At 36.0% G+C, this 16,820-nt stretch overlaps 1 protein-coding gene across 1 annotated transcript in view; it reads left to right on the forward strand.

Moving 5' to 3' along the window:
* LOC116591889 overlaps positions 1-16,820 on the forward strand; it is a 527,246-nt gene that overhangs the window by 63,027 nt on the left and 447,399 nt on the right. Inside the window, exon 6 of the mRNA XM_032345255.1 lies at positions 10,142-10,426. Within this exon, the coding sequence (XP_032201146.1) occupies positions 10,142-10,426 (285 nt within the window). The remainder of the gene's footprint in view (positions 1-10,141; positions 10,427-16,820) is intronic.

A 16,820-nucleotide genomic window follows, 5' to 3' on the forward strand; every position in this document is an offset into this window, starting at 1 on the left:
TTCTCTGGATTAATCAAGATTTTTAATTTTATTTACTTAGGATTAGCTTTTTAAGTTGTTCATTCTTGTATTAAAGTTTTTGAGGTTTTACCACATATTATCATATCATCACTGAATTATAGTCTACATGAATTTAGTACTTTTGCCACTTTCCACACGGAGGCAAGAATCTCATCACAGTTTGATTCCATTTATGCCCTCTTACTTATGTGTTGGCATATATTTTACTTTACAAATATTTCAAATTCCATAAGCCATTATTATTGATCTTGTATTTAACAATCACTAATCTTTTATAATTTCTCACATATTATTCTTACTGGTACTTTCATCAGTGATTATTTTCCTTCATCTGAAGTTCTTTCTTTAGTATTTCTACTATTACATATATGCTAGTGTCAAAGTCTTTGGTATGTCTAGTTTGTTAATTTGCATTTATTTTTGATGGATATATTCACCAGATGTAGAATTTTAGTTTCGCAGTTATTCCCCTTTCTTTTAGCACTGTGAATGTGTATCTCATTGTCTTCTGGTCCTCATTATTTCAATTGAAAAGTTAGCTGTAATTCTTATTGGTACTACACTGAAAGTGTTTGCTTGGTTTTTCATGATTAGACTGTGATGTACCTGTGTGTATTTTTTTGTGCTTACTTTTGTACAATTTTTTGAACTTATGAATTGGTTTCTTCCATCAGTTTAGAAAATACTTGGCCAGAATGTTTTTAAATAATGCTTCTGCCCCATTCTCATCCATCTCACTTTCTGGAGTCCTGTAACACTTACTTAGACATTTATAGTGTCACCTGTGTCTCTTTCCTCTTTATCTTTTCTTCTTCTGATCTGTCTTCCAGTTCACTGATCTTCTGGTCTATTGTTTCTAATATTTTATTAGATATAAATTTATTCTCTATTTCAGCAATTTCCATTGTAATCCCTTTTTAGTGGATGCCTTGTCTTTGGTGAAAATTTCCATGTTTCCTCTAATTTCATGAAAGTCAGTTATTTTTTTTTAGGGCACCTGTTGATTCCATACCTGAATCAATTGTGGTTATGTCTCTGTATTCTGTTTCTTTTTTTATTATTTCTTAGTAAATTTGTCCTGTATTTTAAAAAAATGCATTGTAAGTTTTTATTGGATACAAGAAATTTGGGGTGAAAAATAGAACGATGGATCAACAAGGTGTGGTACAATGTTAGCTTTAGGGTTTACTATGTTTGTTATATTTTATTTTTACCCTTAAGCCCTTAGTTCTAGGTCATGGCTTGTAACCTCAGGATGAGCTCACACTCCCTAGGTGATGAACCATTAGAGGACTATATAGAAAGCTCAGAAAATTCTGTATCTTAGGTTTGAACTCCCATCTCTGTCTTACCAACAAAATGAGTTAATCACTCATTAACTCAAATAGATGTTCAGATTTTCAGTTTCCCAACTGCTGTTTCTACTAAGTTTCTTGAATTCTTACCTTGCACATGTTCATACTGAGTCTGGATGTCAGTAAATAATTGGAGAAGTAAGAAAAAAAAAATTGGAGAGGTGATCACACATGGATTTCAAAACTCTTTTATCTATTATTTTTCCTCTCAGTCCTCATACCTCTCAAGTTATGGTGCTTTCTCAGCTTTAACCTTGAATTCTATCTCCTTAGTCAGTAAGACTATTGTTTTCTGCTTTGGCTCAAATCTCCTGCAGCACACAGAAATACATATAAAGCAAAAGCTGGAGTGAATATGGACACCTCTTAGGATATGCTTCCCTTTTCTCAAGGATTATAGCATCTTATATAATATATATTATATATATATATATAATATACACACATATATATAATTCCTGTATATATTTGTCATACTCCAATGTTCTCAAAGAGTTAATTTTGGAATTGTGTTCAAATTTATAATTGTTTTTAGGAGGAGCATTTGTTTAATGTCAACTACTCTATCCATTGCCAGAACTAAAAGCTCCTGTACTAAGTGATTGGAAAGTCTGAAGTAATATGTCATGGTGTGAATCCATATTCATTTATTTTGCTGGGCAGATAGGGAACTATTTCTGGAAACTTGTGTTCTCTAGTTCCAGAATATTTCCTTGATTATACCATTGATGATTTTCTTTCTTAATTATCTTTATCTCTCTTTCTATAAACTTCTCTATTATTTAAATTTGCACTTCCTGAAACTCTTTTCTAACTTTTTATTAGTTCCTCTTTTGTTATATATTTGTCTTTTTTTATACTTTGTGAAAGATTCTTCTCAAGCTTAGCTTCCAGTTTCTTTTTAGTTTTTCATTTTTATTGTCATGATTTTAAGTGAAATGTTGGTAACTTTTTTTTTTTTTTTTTTTGGTCATCCAGATTCTTTTTGTAACATCTTCTATCATTTCATAGATGTAATAGTTTTTCATTTTTCTTTGATGGTATTAATGATAATTTTTAAAAAATAGTCTTAGCACCTCCATTTTGCCTCTTTTTCTTGTTATTTTTTCCTAATTTCCAGGTTATATTGTCAATGTCCTCTAGATCTCATTTTCTACTTAAGATTAAGAGGTAAGGACTACAAAGTTGACTGAAGCTCTGAGTGCATGAATGAGGCTTATGAATGAGTGTAATTATATGTAATATGGCTGGTATAATTGTTGTATATATTACTTATATTTTGCTTTTTGCTATAACATACTACTGTTAATAGAGCCAGTAGATCCAAAGTGTTCAACAACTGAAATACACATTTTCTGTAGATAATTAGGTTGGAAAGCATCCCTTCTATATACATTTAGTGCTCTAGAGAAACAGAGGCTTTGTCTTCTTTAATATATGATGTTCAAGGTAACACTGGAGGTCATCTACATTTCAAACACCTTAAAAGGGAAAATAACATAAAGAAGTTCTATGGCAAGGTTTTATAGGCATGCCCAACCTAGAAGAAGTACACATTGATTCCACTCATATCCCATTACAGTCATTTTGCATATACATTAATGAGGTAATGGGAATTACAGTTTCTTGTATGACATCTGCCTCATCGGGACAAATCTATAATATGGAAGGCGATGATAATTTTTGTTTTATAGCTAACCATCACTTCTGGATTTTATGTTTATTTTATTGTTTCTTGCTAAGTCAGTTTACTCAGAAAAGCAGATGCAGAAGCTAGGATTTTAAGAGTCAACCTAGTTAGGGAAGAAAATCATGTGGGGAGAGTCTCAATATCTAGAATGCATATATTGACTTAAATATTCTCTTTAGAGTATGAGAGCTCTAACCTCAACAGTGTCAACTCTGTTTTAGATAATGAAGCTCTAAATAATAACTCTTAAGTCTTCTGCTGTAGTGGGGGATTGGGAGTAGGGGAGTAATTTGCCCATAAACATGGAATAGAGGATGAGATGTTGGGATTTATTTTCTTTGTCAGTATATTCTAATCATTTTCTTAATCCTCCCCCTTCTATTGCCAGGTCTGAAGTATCTGGTTCTTCTGATTTTTGAAACTTTCTTGATAAGGTTTCTGGCTCTATCTATTGCTGGCTTAAGACCTGGTTTTCCTAGTCTGGGAAGTCAGTCATCAGTTATCCATCTTTCCAAATTTTGTTCTACTTTTCAAAATTTTGTCTTTCAAATTTTTGTTTTGTTTTCCTCCTTTGTTCTCTCTGCCACCCACATAAAGAAAAATAAAAGAATACTTTTTCTGTAGTGTCCGTAAGATGTTGAGGTCAAATTTGCCATTTTAGCCAGTAGTCCATGGTCATAATATTTTGAAATAATAAAAAAGTACATTTTTATCCCTGCAAGTCATATCTGCCATATTCCTCTATAGCCATTCAGACTCAGTGAAAGAAGGATTTATGGATTCCACCTCATGAAGGAAGAGGACACGATGTAAAAGGAAATCTATCATATGAGAACAAAAAAACACCAATCTTTCTGAGGTGGGTGAGTGAGTGCAGGAAGAAGAAAACAAATGGAAGTGTTTATGTGTATGCCCTTGCTCTCCTTTCTCTGGGCTTAAGGTCCAAGGAGAGGTTTTTTGCTTTGGGTTTTTTTTTTTTTTTAATTTTTTTGTCAAAGAAAGAGCACACAAGCAGAGGGAGTGGCAGGCAAAGGAAGAGGTATGTTCCCTGGTGCACAGGAGTCTGATGTGGAACTTGATCCCAGGGTCCTGAGATCATGACCTGAGCTAAAGGCAGATGCTTAACTGACTGAGCCACTCAGGTGCCCATGGAGAGTTTTTATTCAATATACCAGTAGATAAATTTGGTGATTCTATGGTGGAGGAGGGGAGACTTCTTCCCACGGCCACAGGGATTGTCTGGACATGAGTTGAGAAAGTTGTAATCTCCTTCGAATGCTCAGAGTCATGTTAAGATTCATGTCAGAACAACATGGAAGAGGTTCATTATGACGACACATTTTATAGAGGATCTAGACATTTCCACATGCCCTGATAGGTAAATGCAGTGAGATTGAGAGAGCTAATTTTCAACAGAAGCCTGAAGCCTAAATTAAGATGCTACACAGCATAAGGATATTATGACCTGGGCAAAGTGATGAGATGTATGGACTTCAGTTTTGAGAACTAATGCAATGCTTCAAAACTCCCAGAAGGATCAGCTGCACTACCTCAGTGAACCTTACACAGGAGCCCAGAAATCAGACAAGGCACACATTCAAAGAATACACCATCGAGGACACAATTCCCATTTCTCAAAATCACAAGGTCTTCAAATCCATCTTTTCCGCATCATTTTGGAGAAGAACCACATTTACCTTAAAAATCTTCATTTACCCAAAAGATAGCACTTATTGGTTTCATATTGCTACTGCAACAAACTGACACAAATTTAGTGGCTTAAAACAACACAAATATATTATCTTATAGTTCCTGAGATTGGAAGTCCAAAATAGGTATCAGGCTAAAATCAAAGTATTGGCAGAGCTGTGTTCCTTTTTCTTTCTTTCAGCTTCTAAAGGCTGCCTTTCTTCCCTACTCACCTTAAAAGTGAACAGTGTTGAATCTCTCATACCATTCTTCTGTAGTCACATCTCTAACTCTTTTCTTATGCTTCCCTCTTCCACTTATAAGGACCCTTGTGGTTACTTTGGGCCACTGCAGATGATCTAGAATAATATCCCTATTTGAAGATTGGCTGGTTACCAACCTTAATTCCATCAGCAACTTTAGTTCCCCTTTGCCAGGTAAGGTAACATATTCATAGGTTCTGGGAATTAGTCTGTGGACATTTTTGGAGGGCCATTATTATGTCTCCACAGGGGAAATAACTCAGAAGAGACTATTGAAACCATAAAAGAATGAGATAAGTTAGCAAATTTAATTTCCCCTCCCCATCCCTAATTACCCAATGGGATGGGCGTATGGAGAAAATTTGATCACTTTTAAAGTAGAGAAAAACCTTGTTCCCTTTGCACATCAGTCTTGTAGAGTGAAAAAATGTTTTACTTCACTGCATGTAGATTACGAGATATAATTTGATAACTTTTTTGTTAATCACAGATTTAATATAATTCTGGCTTTCTGTCATGGCTTGAGTAGAATGTTTCTCTCTTATTCATCCTGGATGTTAAAAACAATTTTTATGTAGATGAAAATCGTTACCCAAAGACAGATAATTCTAGATTCTTGGTGACAACTTCCCATATGAAAGGTTTTCATTTTCCTTTTCAAGTTTTCTGCTATTCCTTCTGTATAGAATAACCAATAATAGTAATTATAGAACATCATGTTAACAGTGGGTAAAACCTATAATGGTTTTTTCTAATAGAATATTTCTCTTTAGGTGATTAATATGGTTAAAGTTTTTCTGTTCCATTGGGTACTTAAATGTCACAATTCATTATGGGTCTTTTTTCCCCATGTAGTACACCTTTAATAAACAATCTTAATTGAAACAACTGGAAACTTTGCAAATGAAACAAGTTTTAAGTGTTCTATTCCACAAGTGATGCACTGCTAACTTTTTTGAGGTAATATGAATGAGAGCAATCACAGCTATGCTCTAAAAAGTATCCTTTGGAAAGAGATTCACGCACTGGGTAACCCAAAAGTGGCAGCTTTGAAAATCCTAGGATTCTCATATCTTATAAAGATGGTGATTATGAAAAAGTTCAAGAATTTTTTTTTTTTTAATCCTAAAATATAGATACTGAAATTTTAAGCAGTGAGTTTGTGGACACAAAAGCAGCCAGATATTGAGTTATTGTGATGATTAACTGCATCTTGTTTTGTCATCTGGATACTTGTCATTGCGTAGACAGAGACATAAACAGTGGTTTCTTGATGTTGATTATACTATGAATAATTTCCACACTTCTTAAAGTGGCTTAAGATTTTTTTTAAAGAATGAGTCACATCAGGAGACTGACAAGTTACTTTTTAATTTATTGTTTTTGCATCTCTCTCCAAGTTGGCTCTGCCTACAGAATGCATTGGATTATTTTTAAAGTTAATGTGATTGGCTGCTATCTTACATTCTTACAGCCAATTTGTGCTGATTTGACTCTTTTGATGAGATCATCATGATTATAAGACTAAGGTTATGCTTTTGATCTTTATAAAGAAGTTTGGTTACTTCCATCCTGGGAACACAGATGGCACTCATATTTCTCCATACACTTATTTTATAAATGCATGTCTTTGATCTTATGGGAAGACACCATAAATTCCTTATCTTTAGTAAACCTCAACCAATTATAAATGTCCTAACAGCAGATCAGAACTGTATTTAAAGTATGGTAGCATGATGAGTGGAAGTACACTAACTAATTACTAATTTTCTTTGGATGTCATATCTAAAATTAATGGTTTGAATTTTTAAGATATATCGAAGGTCTAAGTTCTCTAGCAAAATGATTTCAAATAAAATTTTATTGCAAAACTATTTTGGCTTGAGTAGTATATTAAAATATCACAACTGCATTTTGTGTTTGGGGTGTGAGAACAGTAAATCCTAGAGCTAAAATGCTATGAAAAATACAATGTTGTTTTCTAATACATCTAATTATTCAAACTATGAGAGAATGTTATAGTAGGAAGTGGGAAGCCTAACTTGCCAGGCTTAATGTATTATGGTACTAAGAAGGCTTTCTTTTTTTTTTTTCAGGGTTCATTGTTTACAAATCCCTATTTGTTTAAGGAGGTCAGATACAGACCATCCATTAATCTTATTATAAAATTATTATATTCATCAAAATACTTTGTATTGCAGTGAATTTCTAAGCACATTTTATGTGCTAGTGGAATCTAAATATATGTAAGTTCATTAATAGTATGAGTTTATCCTGTTTTAAATTTACTTAGTGAAATGGACCACCAGAAATTAAGTGTTATCTTTTTGATTTTCTTAACGCTTTTTTGTACAATGCCAGATCAAAGAACTGAGATGACTAAGTAGAAAACTTGAACATTTTTGTAGAAAAATAGAACAGTCATGGTTGTATATATGTGTATTTATGTGTGTGTGTTTGTGTGTGTGTGTGTGTGTGTGCTTGAGAGAAAGAGAGAGAGAGATGGAGACAAGGCATACATTTCTTAATTTGATTACCAGTAAAATTTTTTGTGACTTACTTGAAGATTTAGATAAACTGGACTTTGATAGATTTAGAAAAACTGGTCTTTGGTAGAAAAACCATCAAGAAGGTGAGGCAAATAGCTTCTTAGGTTTTACTGCAATCACCTAGGAAAGGAGTATCATGCATTATGTATAAGTAACTAATTTACATCTTTGATTTCTGGTGTTTTGATTTCAATATATATAGTAGTCCAGGAATCAAAAATGTAGTATTTTCTTATATCACTTGTGTTTCTTATAATCGAATTTTGTGATCTCTTATTGGTCTAGTTTGGATTTTGCCTTACTCATCCTTCTTACTGAAACTTGATTTTTTGGAAAGTATCGATAGAAGAACTGAATTTTTAAAAAATACTTATACAAGGAAAAATCAATTTGAATGTATTTTATAATACAAATACTTCTAACATTAATCAAAGAACTATCAAATATAAATTGATAGAAATAACATTGGGATCCTTTCTCTCTAGCATGGGTGAACTATGAGTTATGTGCATGTATCTATGTGGATATACTCTTTCTCCTCATGTGCCTCCTATACTGATGAATTCCATTCCTGATTTGAGAATCATGAGCTGAAAATCAAAATACACCCATAAACATCGGTAGACATCAGTGAAATTCCACCTTAGGAAATAATCAATGCTTAAAGCTTAGCATTCTGATTTGGAACAGGAAATATATAAGTCATGAAATAATAAGAAAATTCAGAGCTGCTGAGCACATCCCATTTTTATGATATTCTAAGTAGCCATAAAAGAAAATGTAATTTTATTTACCTGCAAAGACCCGAGCCAGAAATCTCCATTTCAAAATGCTTATTTCTTTACAGTGTGGCTGAATGGCCGTGAACAATGCATATCAGTTTTACTTTCTAAGTTTATTATACTTACACATATTTTGGTAAGTTGTCTACCCAGATCCTTTATTACACAGTGAGGTGACCCCCCAAGGAAACCCCAAATATCTTCTCTTCCTGGTCGTCATACGCTGCCATTCTTCCCCTAGAAATTAATACACTCTGTCTGCTGGCTCCTGTCTTTTCATCTCCTGCTGCGGAATCAGCGATCATAACAGCTATTCTGTTCATGAATATGTAAATGCAACATGCATAGAATAAAAAAAAAAAATTAGCGGGCGGTTCCCCCTGCAGACTGTTCCAACTCTGTTTAACTAATACACAAAAAGCAGAGATTTGGTATTTCACCCATTTTGAGTCAGTGTAGCAAGGCATGCTCTAATTATGCAACATGAAATCCCTAAATGAGACATACGTAGATGCGCATGATAGTTGGACTCTTAGTAAATCGGCATCTATGCACGGCTAAGGCGATGCGTGCAGATTCCCTTATTACTTCATTCTGATGCTTAGTGATAAGGGGAAAATGCCTTAGGTCCTCAGTAACCTTTTATTTGCTGACTAGGTCCCACTTCCGTACCTCTCCCCAATATACGACTAAAACAATGTTTAAATTACCCGTGGACACACACATGTATATATGCATACACACGCATGCAAACACACACACACACACAAATATATGCACACACACTCTTCTCTTTCGAGGGGAGACATGATGACTGTATCCGCTGAAGTATTCTGGAGGAAACATCAAGCTCTGGGAAGGAACTAATTGGGGGATTTTATTATTGAAATAAGCAAGCATGTTCATGCATATTTTGATGGCGTGCATGCCTATGCGCCACCCTGTGCTGCTGTTGCCGCTCGCGCGCGGTAATTAGGTGGCCGTAATTACGGGGAAGTAAAGGCAGCCTCACTGATAATTTCACAGTGAATATTAAAGACATATGTGCCTTCCAGTGTACAATAAATGAACCTGAACTGCTCTCAGGGGCTAGGAGGACAGTGTGGCCAATGCACCTATTGTGTCCCTGCTGCAGAAAGGAGCCTGCCGATTGGCCACTGTCTGCAGCACATAGCACGGGCTGGTTATAAAGGACTTGTCTAGGGGAGAGCCTGTAGGTACTCCATTGTCTGGTAAAGTTCATATGACTGCATTCTTTTTTGCAGGGGGGTTGGAGGGAGAGCGGGGAAGGAGGGGGTGTCAGCTCAACTGTAAAAGCTGCACAGATTTGTTCTTTCTCTCTCTCTCTCTGCCTCTCCATAGATCGTTTCTGTTTCATGCCCTGTCTCATTTCGCATAGCTAAAAAAAATAATGCTAATTAAGATCCCTTGTCTTCACCTGAAAATAATGACTCGGATATAATTAGAAATCTGGCGAGAGTTTAAAATTCTGGTAGAGGACCAAAACCATCAGTTACGGTGCTTAGGAGGGAAATGAAGAATTATTTTTCTGTAATCAAGGTAAACATGGGAGGAGGGGGGTTCCCCCCTCTCTTTTTTTAAACCAATTTTAACCAATGGTGTTCTACTGCAGATGAGAGGATACTGTATTTCAAAAACTATTTTAGCCATCAGATTGAAAGGACACAAATCAGTAGCAATAGAAGCCTTCTTAATCCTCCTTAGGATGCAATTCAGATGAAAGAACTGCCTTTTTTTTTTTTTTTTTTCTTTTTGTATGTGTGTGTTATAGATGGATCTGAGAACGCTGTCTGGGCTTGGTGCCAAGCGCTGGTATTTCATAGCAGCGACCGCCTCACAGACGAGCTGTGGGAAGCAGGAGGGAGACTCTCTCTTAGGGTGCCACTACTATGGAGACACAGCTGGGCTGAACAAGATTTGCTTCAAACGACAACAAGAGAGACAGAAAGTATTTGGTTCAACCGCTGCCCAAGCAGGCAGGCACCAGAAGAGCTAGCAGCCAATCCGGCCATGCTCGAAGCCAGCTCTGCGGCTCAGCCAATCAGTGACATCACTGGTGAGAAACTCATTTACATCATGCAGTAATGAACTTTGTTTAACATAGCCTCCCCCCTTTCCTGTTACCCCAACCCTTCCCCATATTAGGTCCTTCCATTAATTATTCTGGTGGCATAATTTAAACCTCTATGCAAAAATGTGGCTACATTCTCTGATAGCTTCTACCTTTCCTCCCACCCCGCCCGTTGGTGTCTGCTGTCACTGAAAGTGATTCTGGGTACGATTCTGTTTTGTTTTGACCTTGCAAAATTATCGTCTCTTTCTTAAAAAAAAAAAAAAAAGTCAGAAAAAATTAAACCTTTGTTTATTTTATCTGCCTGCGCTCCCTCCCTTACGAACAGCATGCATTTTGCAAGTTGGGATTCGGAATTGTGCAAGGTAATAGAGAATAAGAGAGTGCATTGGCATGGAACTTGCAGTTTTCCCAAGCAGCCTGCATCTTCGAGCTTCCTTTAATGCTTTCAGATTTTGTGCTGCAGTGGCCATTTTACATATAGTGTTTTAGCCCAAAAGCACTTATGTGCATCTGTCACATGGAGGAAAGTTCACTCTTGTTATATTTCATTCTTCACTGCGTTCAGCCAACATGTCATTTTATTAATGAATAGAACTGAGGTCATTTCTGGACAAATCTCTCTCTTCCCATCCCAGCACAATGCACCTGATTTGCATCCATTTACTAGAAAAACTGAATACAAGAATCAGCTTGAAAAGAAGTTAAGGGACCAGCTTACATATTATTTTAGAATATGTCGCAGCATTTGTGTTTTAGGATGTGTAATATTGAACATCTGCCTTAGGGTTTCTGTAAAAATGCCTGATCTTCGTTCTCAGTATAATACCTTTAACTAATTTATCAGCTTGTTACATAACTAAAATAGACCAAATGAAATGATATTCACGAATGACTTCATTTGTCAGCAGAAAACCTCCGGAAACATAATTTTGTCTCTTCCTGTACATTTGTATTTGGTTTGTCAGAGATAAACTTATTTTTCGTCTAGATAACTTAAAAAGGCTGGAACGTGTGGCATGTGAAGATTTTCAGGTTGCTTTAGAGAATCCCAAGGAGCGGAAACTGGGTCACACTTGAATGCGATTTGTCTTAAGCCATATCTTTATTGCATATTGGCATTAAAGGGATACAGTTTTCTGGCAGAGAAGGTAAAGTTACATTGTCTTCTTTTTTTAAAGAGTATTCTGAATATAATTATTCAAAGACATGGAATTTTTAAAACATCGACAAGGATTTCATAACAGTGCATGATTCGTTTAAGAAGCTTAAAGAGCACAATGATAGGCATAGACACTTTTTAAAGCATATGAAGGATTTAGGCGCTAAACCACAGCCCTTTTAATTCATGAGGCATTCCATCATCCCATCATCAGTATTCAGGGAGCAACTGTCCTGAATCAGTCATGAGCTCCCCTGCTGCAGATCCTGTAATTTGAATCATGTGTAATAATATATTATCCTACTGGGGGCCTTCTTTCAGTAGGAGAATGGTTTATACATTCTGCTATAAGAGAACTTTTGGCTCCTAGCCGACTCGCAGCCATTACTCACATAGGCAATCATGATCATCTTCCTTAAGGAGTAACATCTGCACGACCTCCTGAGCCAAAAATCTGCAACCTCCCCCACATTCTGAATTACGATTTCTTGGAACTGGGAACACTTGACAAAACTGAAGTAGAAAAATGGAAGGTTTAGGGGAATGGATCACAGTCTTATTGAGCGTGCCATGTGGCAAAAGTGCAAGCTCCCATTCCTTCGAGATGATGGACGAGGGTGGGGCAAGGGGGCCCAAAATAGACCTCGATGTGTTTGTTGGAGTTTTAGACACAAGCTGAAAGGTAATGTGTTCCAGGGAGACATGGCTGCCTTTGTGTGTTTCTCTGGACATCCTCACAAGGTCCTGCAAAGGGTGTGGCAATACGAGGGATTAATGGAGGGTGTGGATGGTTGTGAACACAGGGAAAGCTTGTCTCACCTTGGGAAGGAAGCGATGGGATCTAGCAGGAACCATCTGATGTAGGAGTTAACGGCTCAGGGAATGGCTTTGATTCTCTCTTGTTCTGACTTGGAACAGATCACGTAATTGCTCTGTTTTTCCTTATCTGTAGAAGTTAAATATACTGCCAGCAACAGAGATATTCTCTGTGTGTGGAATATTCCTCCCCCTCTATTTTTTAAACATCTGAAATCCTTCTCTGCTTCAAGACGAGATTCAGTGTTCCCTCGTCAGTGAAATCTTTTCGGATCATCATGGCCGAATGATGAAGGCATCATTCTCTTTGTGTCTCCATTTCTGTGTGGCAGTGAGCATTGCTCTGGGGCCACATGTGTGCATATCTTTGTCACTAGACTGAGAGCCCCTTGGGGACAGAGACCATGTTGAATTCACCCTGCACCCTCTGCTCTAAGAATAATGAATTATGCTCCTAAGTTTTGAATCAGTGATCTAATTAATGAGTAAAAGGTTCTTTGTAAGTTGTGATGGGAGTGTTTACACATTTCAAGGGTTGCTATTGCTGTTGTCAACTCTTACAGCCAGGTAGAGGCTGATATCAGTTTTGCCTTATCATTGTTATGCCTTTCATTGCATGGGTCCTATATTATCACGCTCAGAATAAGTAGTTGCTGCATCATTTTTCTTAAATAACCAATTACAGGGAATTGTAAATTCCCAATTCACCAGATACGGAATTAAGCCAACTTGGTTTGGTGTTTTAAAACTAAAATATAACTGAAATGGAAGTAAATTAATTGCCAAAGCAGTCATGATAAGCAAATTATAGTATCAAGCTCTACTGTTAATGATATGGAAGAATTAATTACTTGGAAGAGGTAAGCAATTAATGTTGGGTGTTGAAATGCTCTATAAAGCATAATAAATTAGGGAATATGGACTCCTGAGTCGTATTCCCAGTGCTATAATTAAGATATGTATTTTTAAACTGTAAACTAGTAAAACAGTCTTTAAGAGAGTATTTCTAGATGCACCTGATATAATCTGATGATGCCAAAATATGGTTTTGGTTTAATGCTGCTCATTTATGTTTATACTTTTGACTACTCTACTACTGCTAAGTAGAGATTAATTTCTTTGCAAACAGTGATATTCGTATTAAGATGTTCACAAGTTGTACTTAGAATTTTAAGATCCTATTTCAGACTCTTTTCCCAGTACATGTTATGAGATGGGGATGAAGTAGTCAGAAAATAGATACATCTTTACTTTTTATATATGGGAGAACAGAAATTTAAGTACTGGAAATTGGCTAGCCTTAAGTCCATGTTTTATACAGGTCTTAGAGAAGAAAAGTCTCTTGCCCAAAACTATGTTCTATCAAGTTCCTCAGAACAGCTGAGACTGGCATCCAGAATTCAGAAAGACTAGTTCAATATTCTTTCCACTCCATCAAATAATCGGTACTTTTAAAATCAGCTAGTTAAAATTATATAATTTTATAAAACTAACATAAATTAAGCTCACTGTAATTCACTGTGAGTGTATAGTATTTTATTTATTTATTTATTTAACAGAGATCACAAGCAGGCAGAGAGGCAGGCAGAGAGAGGGGGAGGCAGGCTCCCTGCAGAGCAGAGAGCCCGATGTGGGGCTCAATCCCAGGACCCTGGGATCATGACCTGAGCCCAAGGCAGAGGCTTTAACCCACTGAGCCACCCTGGCACCCCTGAGTATATAGTATTCTTATTTAAGGTTGAAAACAAGGAGACTAAAACTTACTGAGGTGTATTTTTTCTACCACCCTACAAGAATCTAATCAACTACTAATAAATCACCACTTATGTTAGTATTCTTTAAAATAATTTTGGTTTTGGGGCACCTGGGTGGCTCAGTGGGTTAAAGCCTCTGCCTTCCACTCAGGCCATGATCCAGGGTCCTGGGATCAAGCCCCACATCAGGTACTCTATTCAGCAGGGAGCCTGCTTCCCCATCTATATCTGCCTGCTCCTCTGCCTACTTGTGACCTCTGTCAAATAAATAAATAAAATCTAAAAAAAAAAAAATTTGGTTTTGATGGAGATAAATGGAAACCTCATATCTGGGTTCACTTTGCAGTGGCTTTGAATTCAATTTAACATGAATATTGTATCTTAAATTATAGGACTGGTTAAATACGATTTGGGTAGGGCCAGTTTGTACCTTGTTTTTGTCGTTGTTGTTCTTGTTGCTTTTAACCAATGAATTGAACTATTATTGCTGACCTTCCCCTCCCCACTTTTGTCCTGCTGAAATCTTCAGGTATCTCAATGAATGTATTTCCTTTCATCCCAGTATTTAAAAATAGAATCCTGAATCTCATAAATATATGAGATGAGCTGTGCCTTCTTAAGGAACAAATGTTTCTCAACGTCAAGATCATCAACGTCATGAAAATACTCATTAACTTCCTAAATATACTTGATAACTGTTCTAGACATTGAACATGTCTAGAGGTTTAAGTAGGGAGAATTGCTTGAATATGAAAACTCATTTGAGACATGGTAACTGAAAGCCATTTGCATCTGAATGTTATTGTCTTTTCTAAATTTATTTAAGTCGTGATAAGTAAGAAAAAACTAAGGTGACAGTCCCCTTTACATGGACAGTTTTCATAGGATGATCCTATGATTCTTATTCTAAAATGAACTCTTGAATTATAAAAGCAGGAGTAAATATTGGGACCTATGCTTGTACAATAAAACTATGAGGTCTGTGATTGAAAATCACTTATTTGTAAGATGGAAAAAAACAGATAAACCTGACCTACACAGTTTTCATATTCAAGCAATTCTCCCTACTTAAACCTCTAGACATGTTCAATGTCAAGAACAGTTATCAAGTACATTTAGGAAGTTAATGAGTATTTTCATGACGTTGATGATCACAGGTCTTACTGTTACTGAACAGTGACCCTGCTCTTGTTGCTGGCACAAGAGGAGGAACAAAATGTTATTGGTTATGGGGACAAGTTATATGCCATGCTACACTATGTACTATGCAGGCGTTATTTCATTTAATTCTCAAATCAGTCTTTTGGTATTATCTTTATTTTACAGATGAAGAAACAGTTTCGGAAAGTTGAGCAACTTGTCAAAGTCGCATGACTAAATAGCAGCAAAACTGGGATTCAAAGCAAAGATTCTCACTTGAGAACCCATATTCTTAAGCATTGTAGGAAGTTGAATAATCACTACATGTGATTTTGTGTTTGACTGTGGGAACAGAATGTTTTTCTTATTCTACATCCATAAAGAGTTTCTCTGGTCCATTTTGTTAGATATGCACATATGTTTTCCCCTCAATATTTTATAAATCTGTTTCAAAGCTATTGATCTAGATGTAGTATCTAGATAATTATTTTCCTTATATTTTTGTATTTATGCAATAATTCAGATCACTTAAGGTAATGCATACAAAAGCAATTTCAGAGTAGTTAAGTACCATATAAATGGAAGGTCATGATTTTATCAAAATGCCTTCATAACTCTGAATTACTTAAAATGATTATTAGGCTAAATGTTTCCGTTTCCTCTATCCTCTAGATATATTACCCATTGAATATGTCACCTATTTTATGAGAAAATTAATACTTATTGATTTGGCAATTGCAGAATGTCACAGTGTCACTAGATCCTGACTATCCAGATATTTGAGGTATCTCCACATCCTCAGTCCTGTTTATACATTTTGTGTCCAACCCACTGCAACCCATGGGATGCTAAAAGAGAAGAATCTTGCAGCCATCATTTACTAAAAATCCCAATGCCTATTGTTAGATTTTCTAGTTTTTAACCTAGGGGTCAGCCCTAAGGGATAGAGTCAACAAGTTGTGTAATTTAACAGAATTGGTTTAATTTAGTGAAGGCAAAGGAGAAAACAGAAGTGTGGTTAGTTTCTTCCCTTTCCGGATGAATCCTTGTCCAGTCTCTTCCTCAATTTTCTGACTATTTCTTTCTCAAACGTGTCATGCACTTACCACATGAGAGAAACTTCAGGCAGTAGACCTAGACTCTTGAACTTCAGTTCAGCATTGTTTTTGATGTTTATTATGGAAATGTCACATACCAATACATATTAGTATATAATTAAAGTGTTTAGTCTTGTCACATAATTTACGGACTCATCTCCTTAAAAATGCTAGAAAAGCAATAGGCTTGAGCCCTGGGATTCTCATTTGAATTTACCTTTATCTGTGGTTCTTCTGTGATCTTGATACATAGAACTCAAGAGAATGTTCTCGTTGGAAGGTCTAAGAAAGGAAGGCTGAAGAAACTCTATCTATGTGCTCAGAAGACAAAATGCCCACCGATAGAGTCTACAGGCTCATTAGCCATTTTCAGGGTCACAGTGTGATTTCACCTGTGCCCTCCATTATTC

This window comes from Mustela erminea, chromosome 1 (genome assembly GCF_009829155.1).
Source record: "Mustela erminea isolate mMusErm1 chromosome 1, mMusErm1.Pri, whole genome shotgun sequence".
Classification (NCBI taxonomy): domain Eukaryota; kingdom Metazoa; phylum Chordata; class Mammalia; order Carnivora; family Mustelidae; genus Mustela; species Mustela erminea.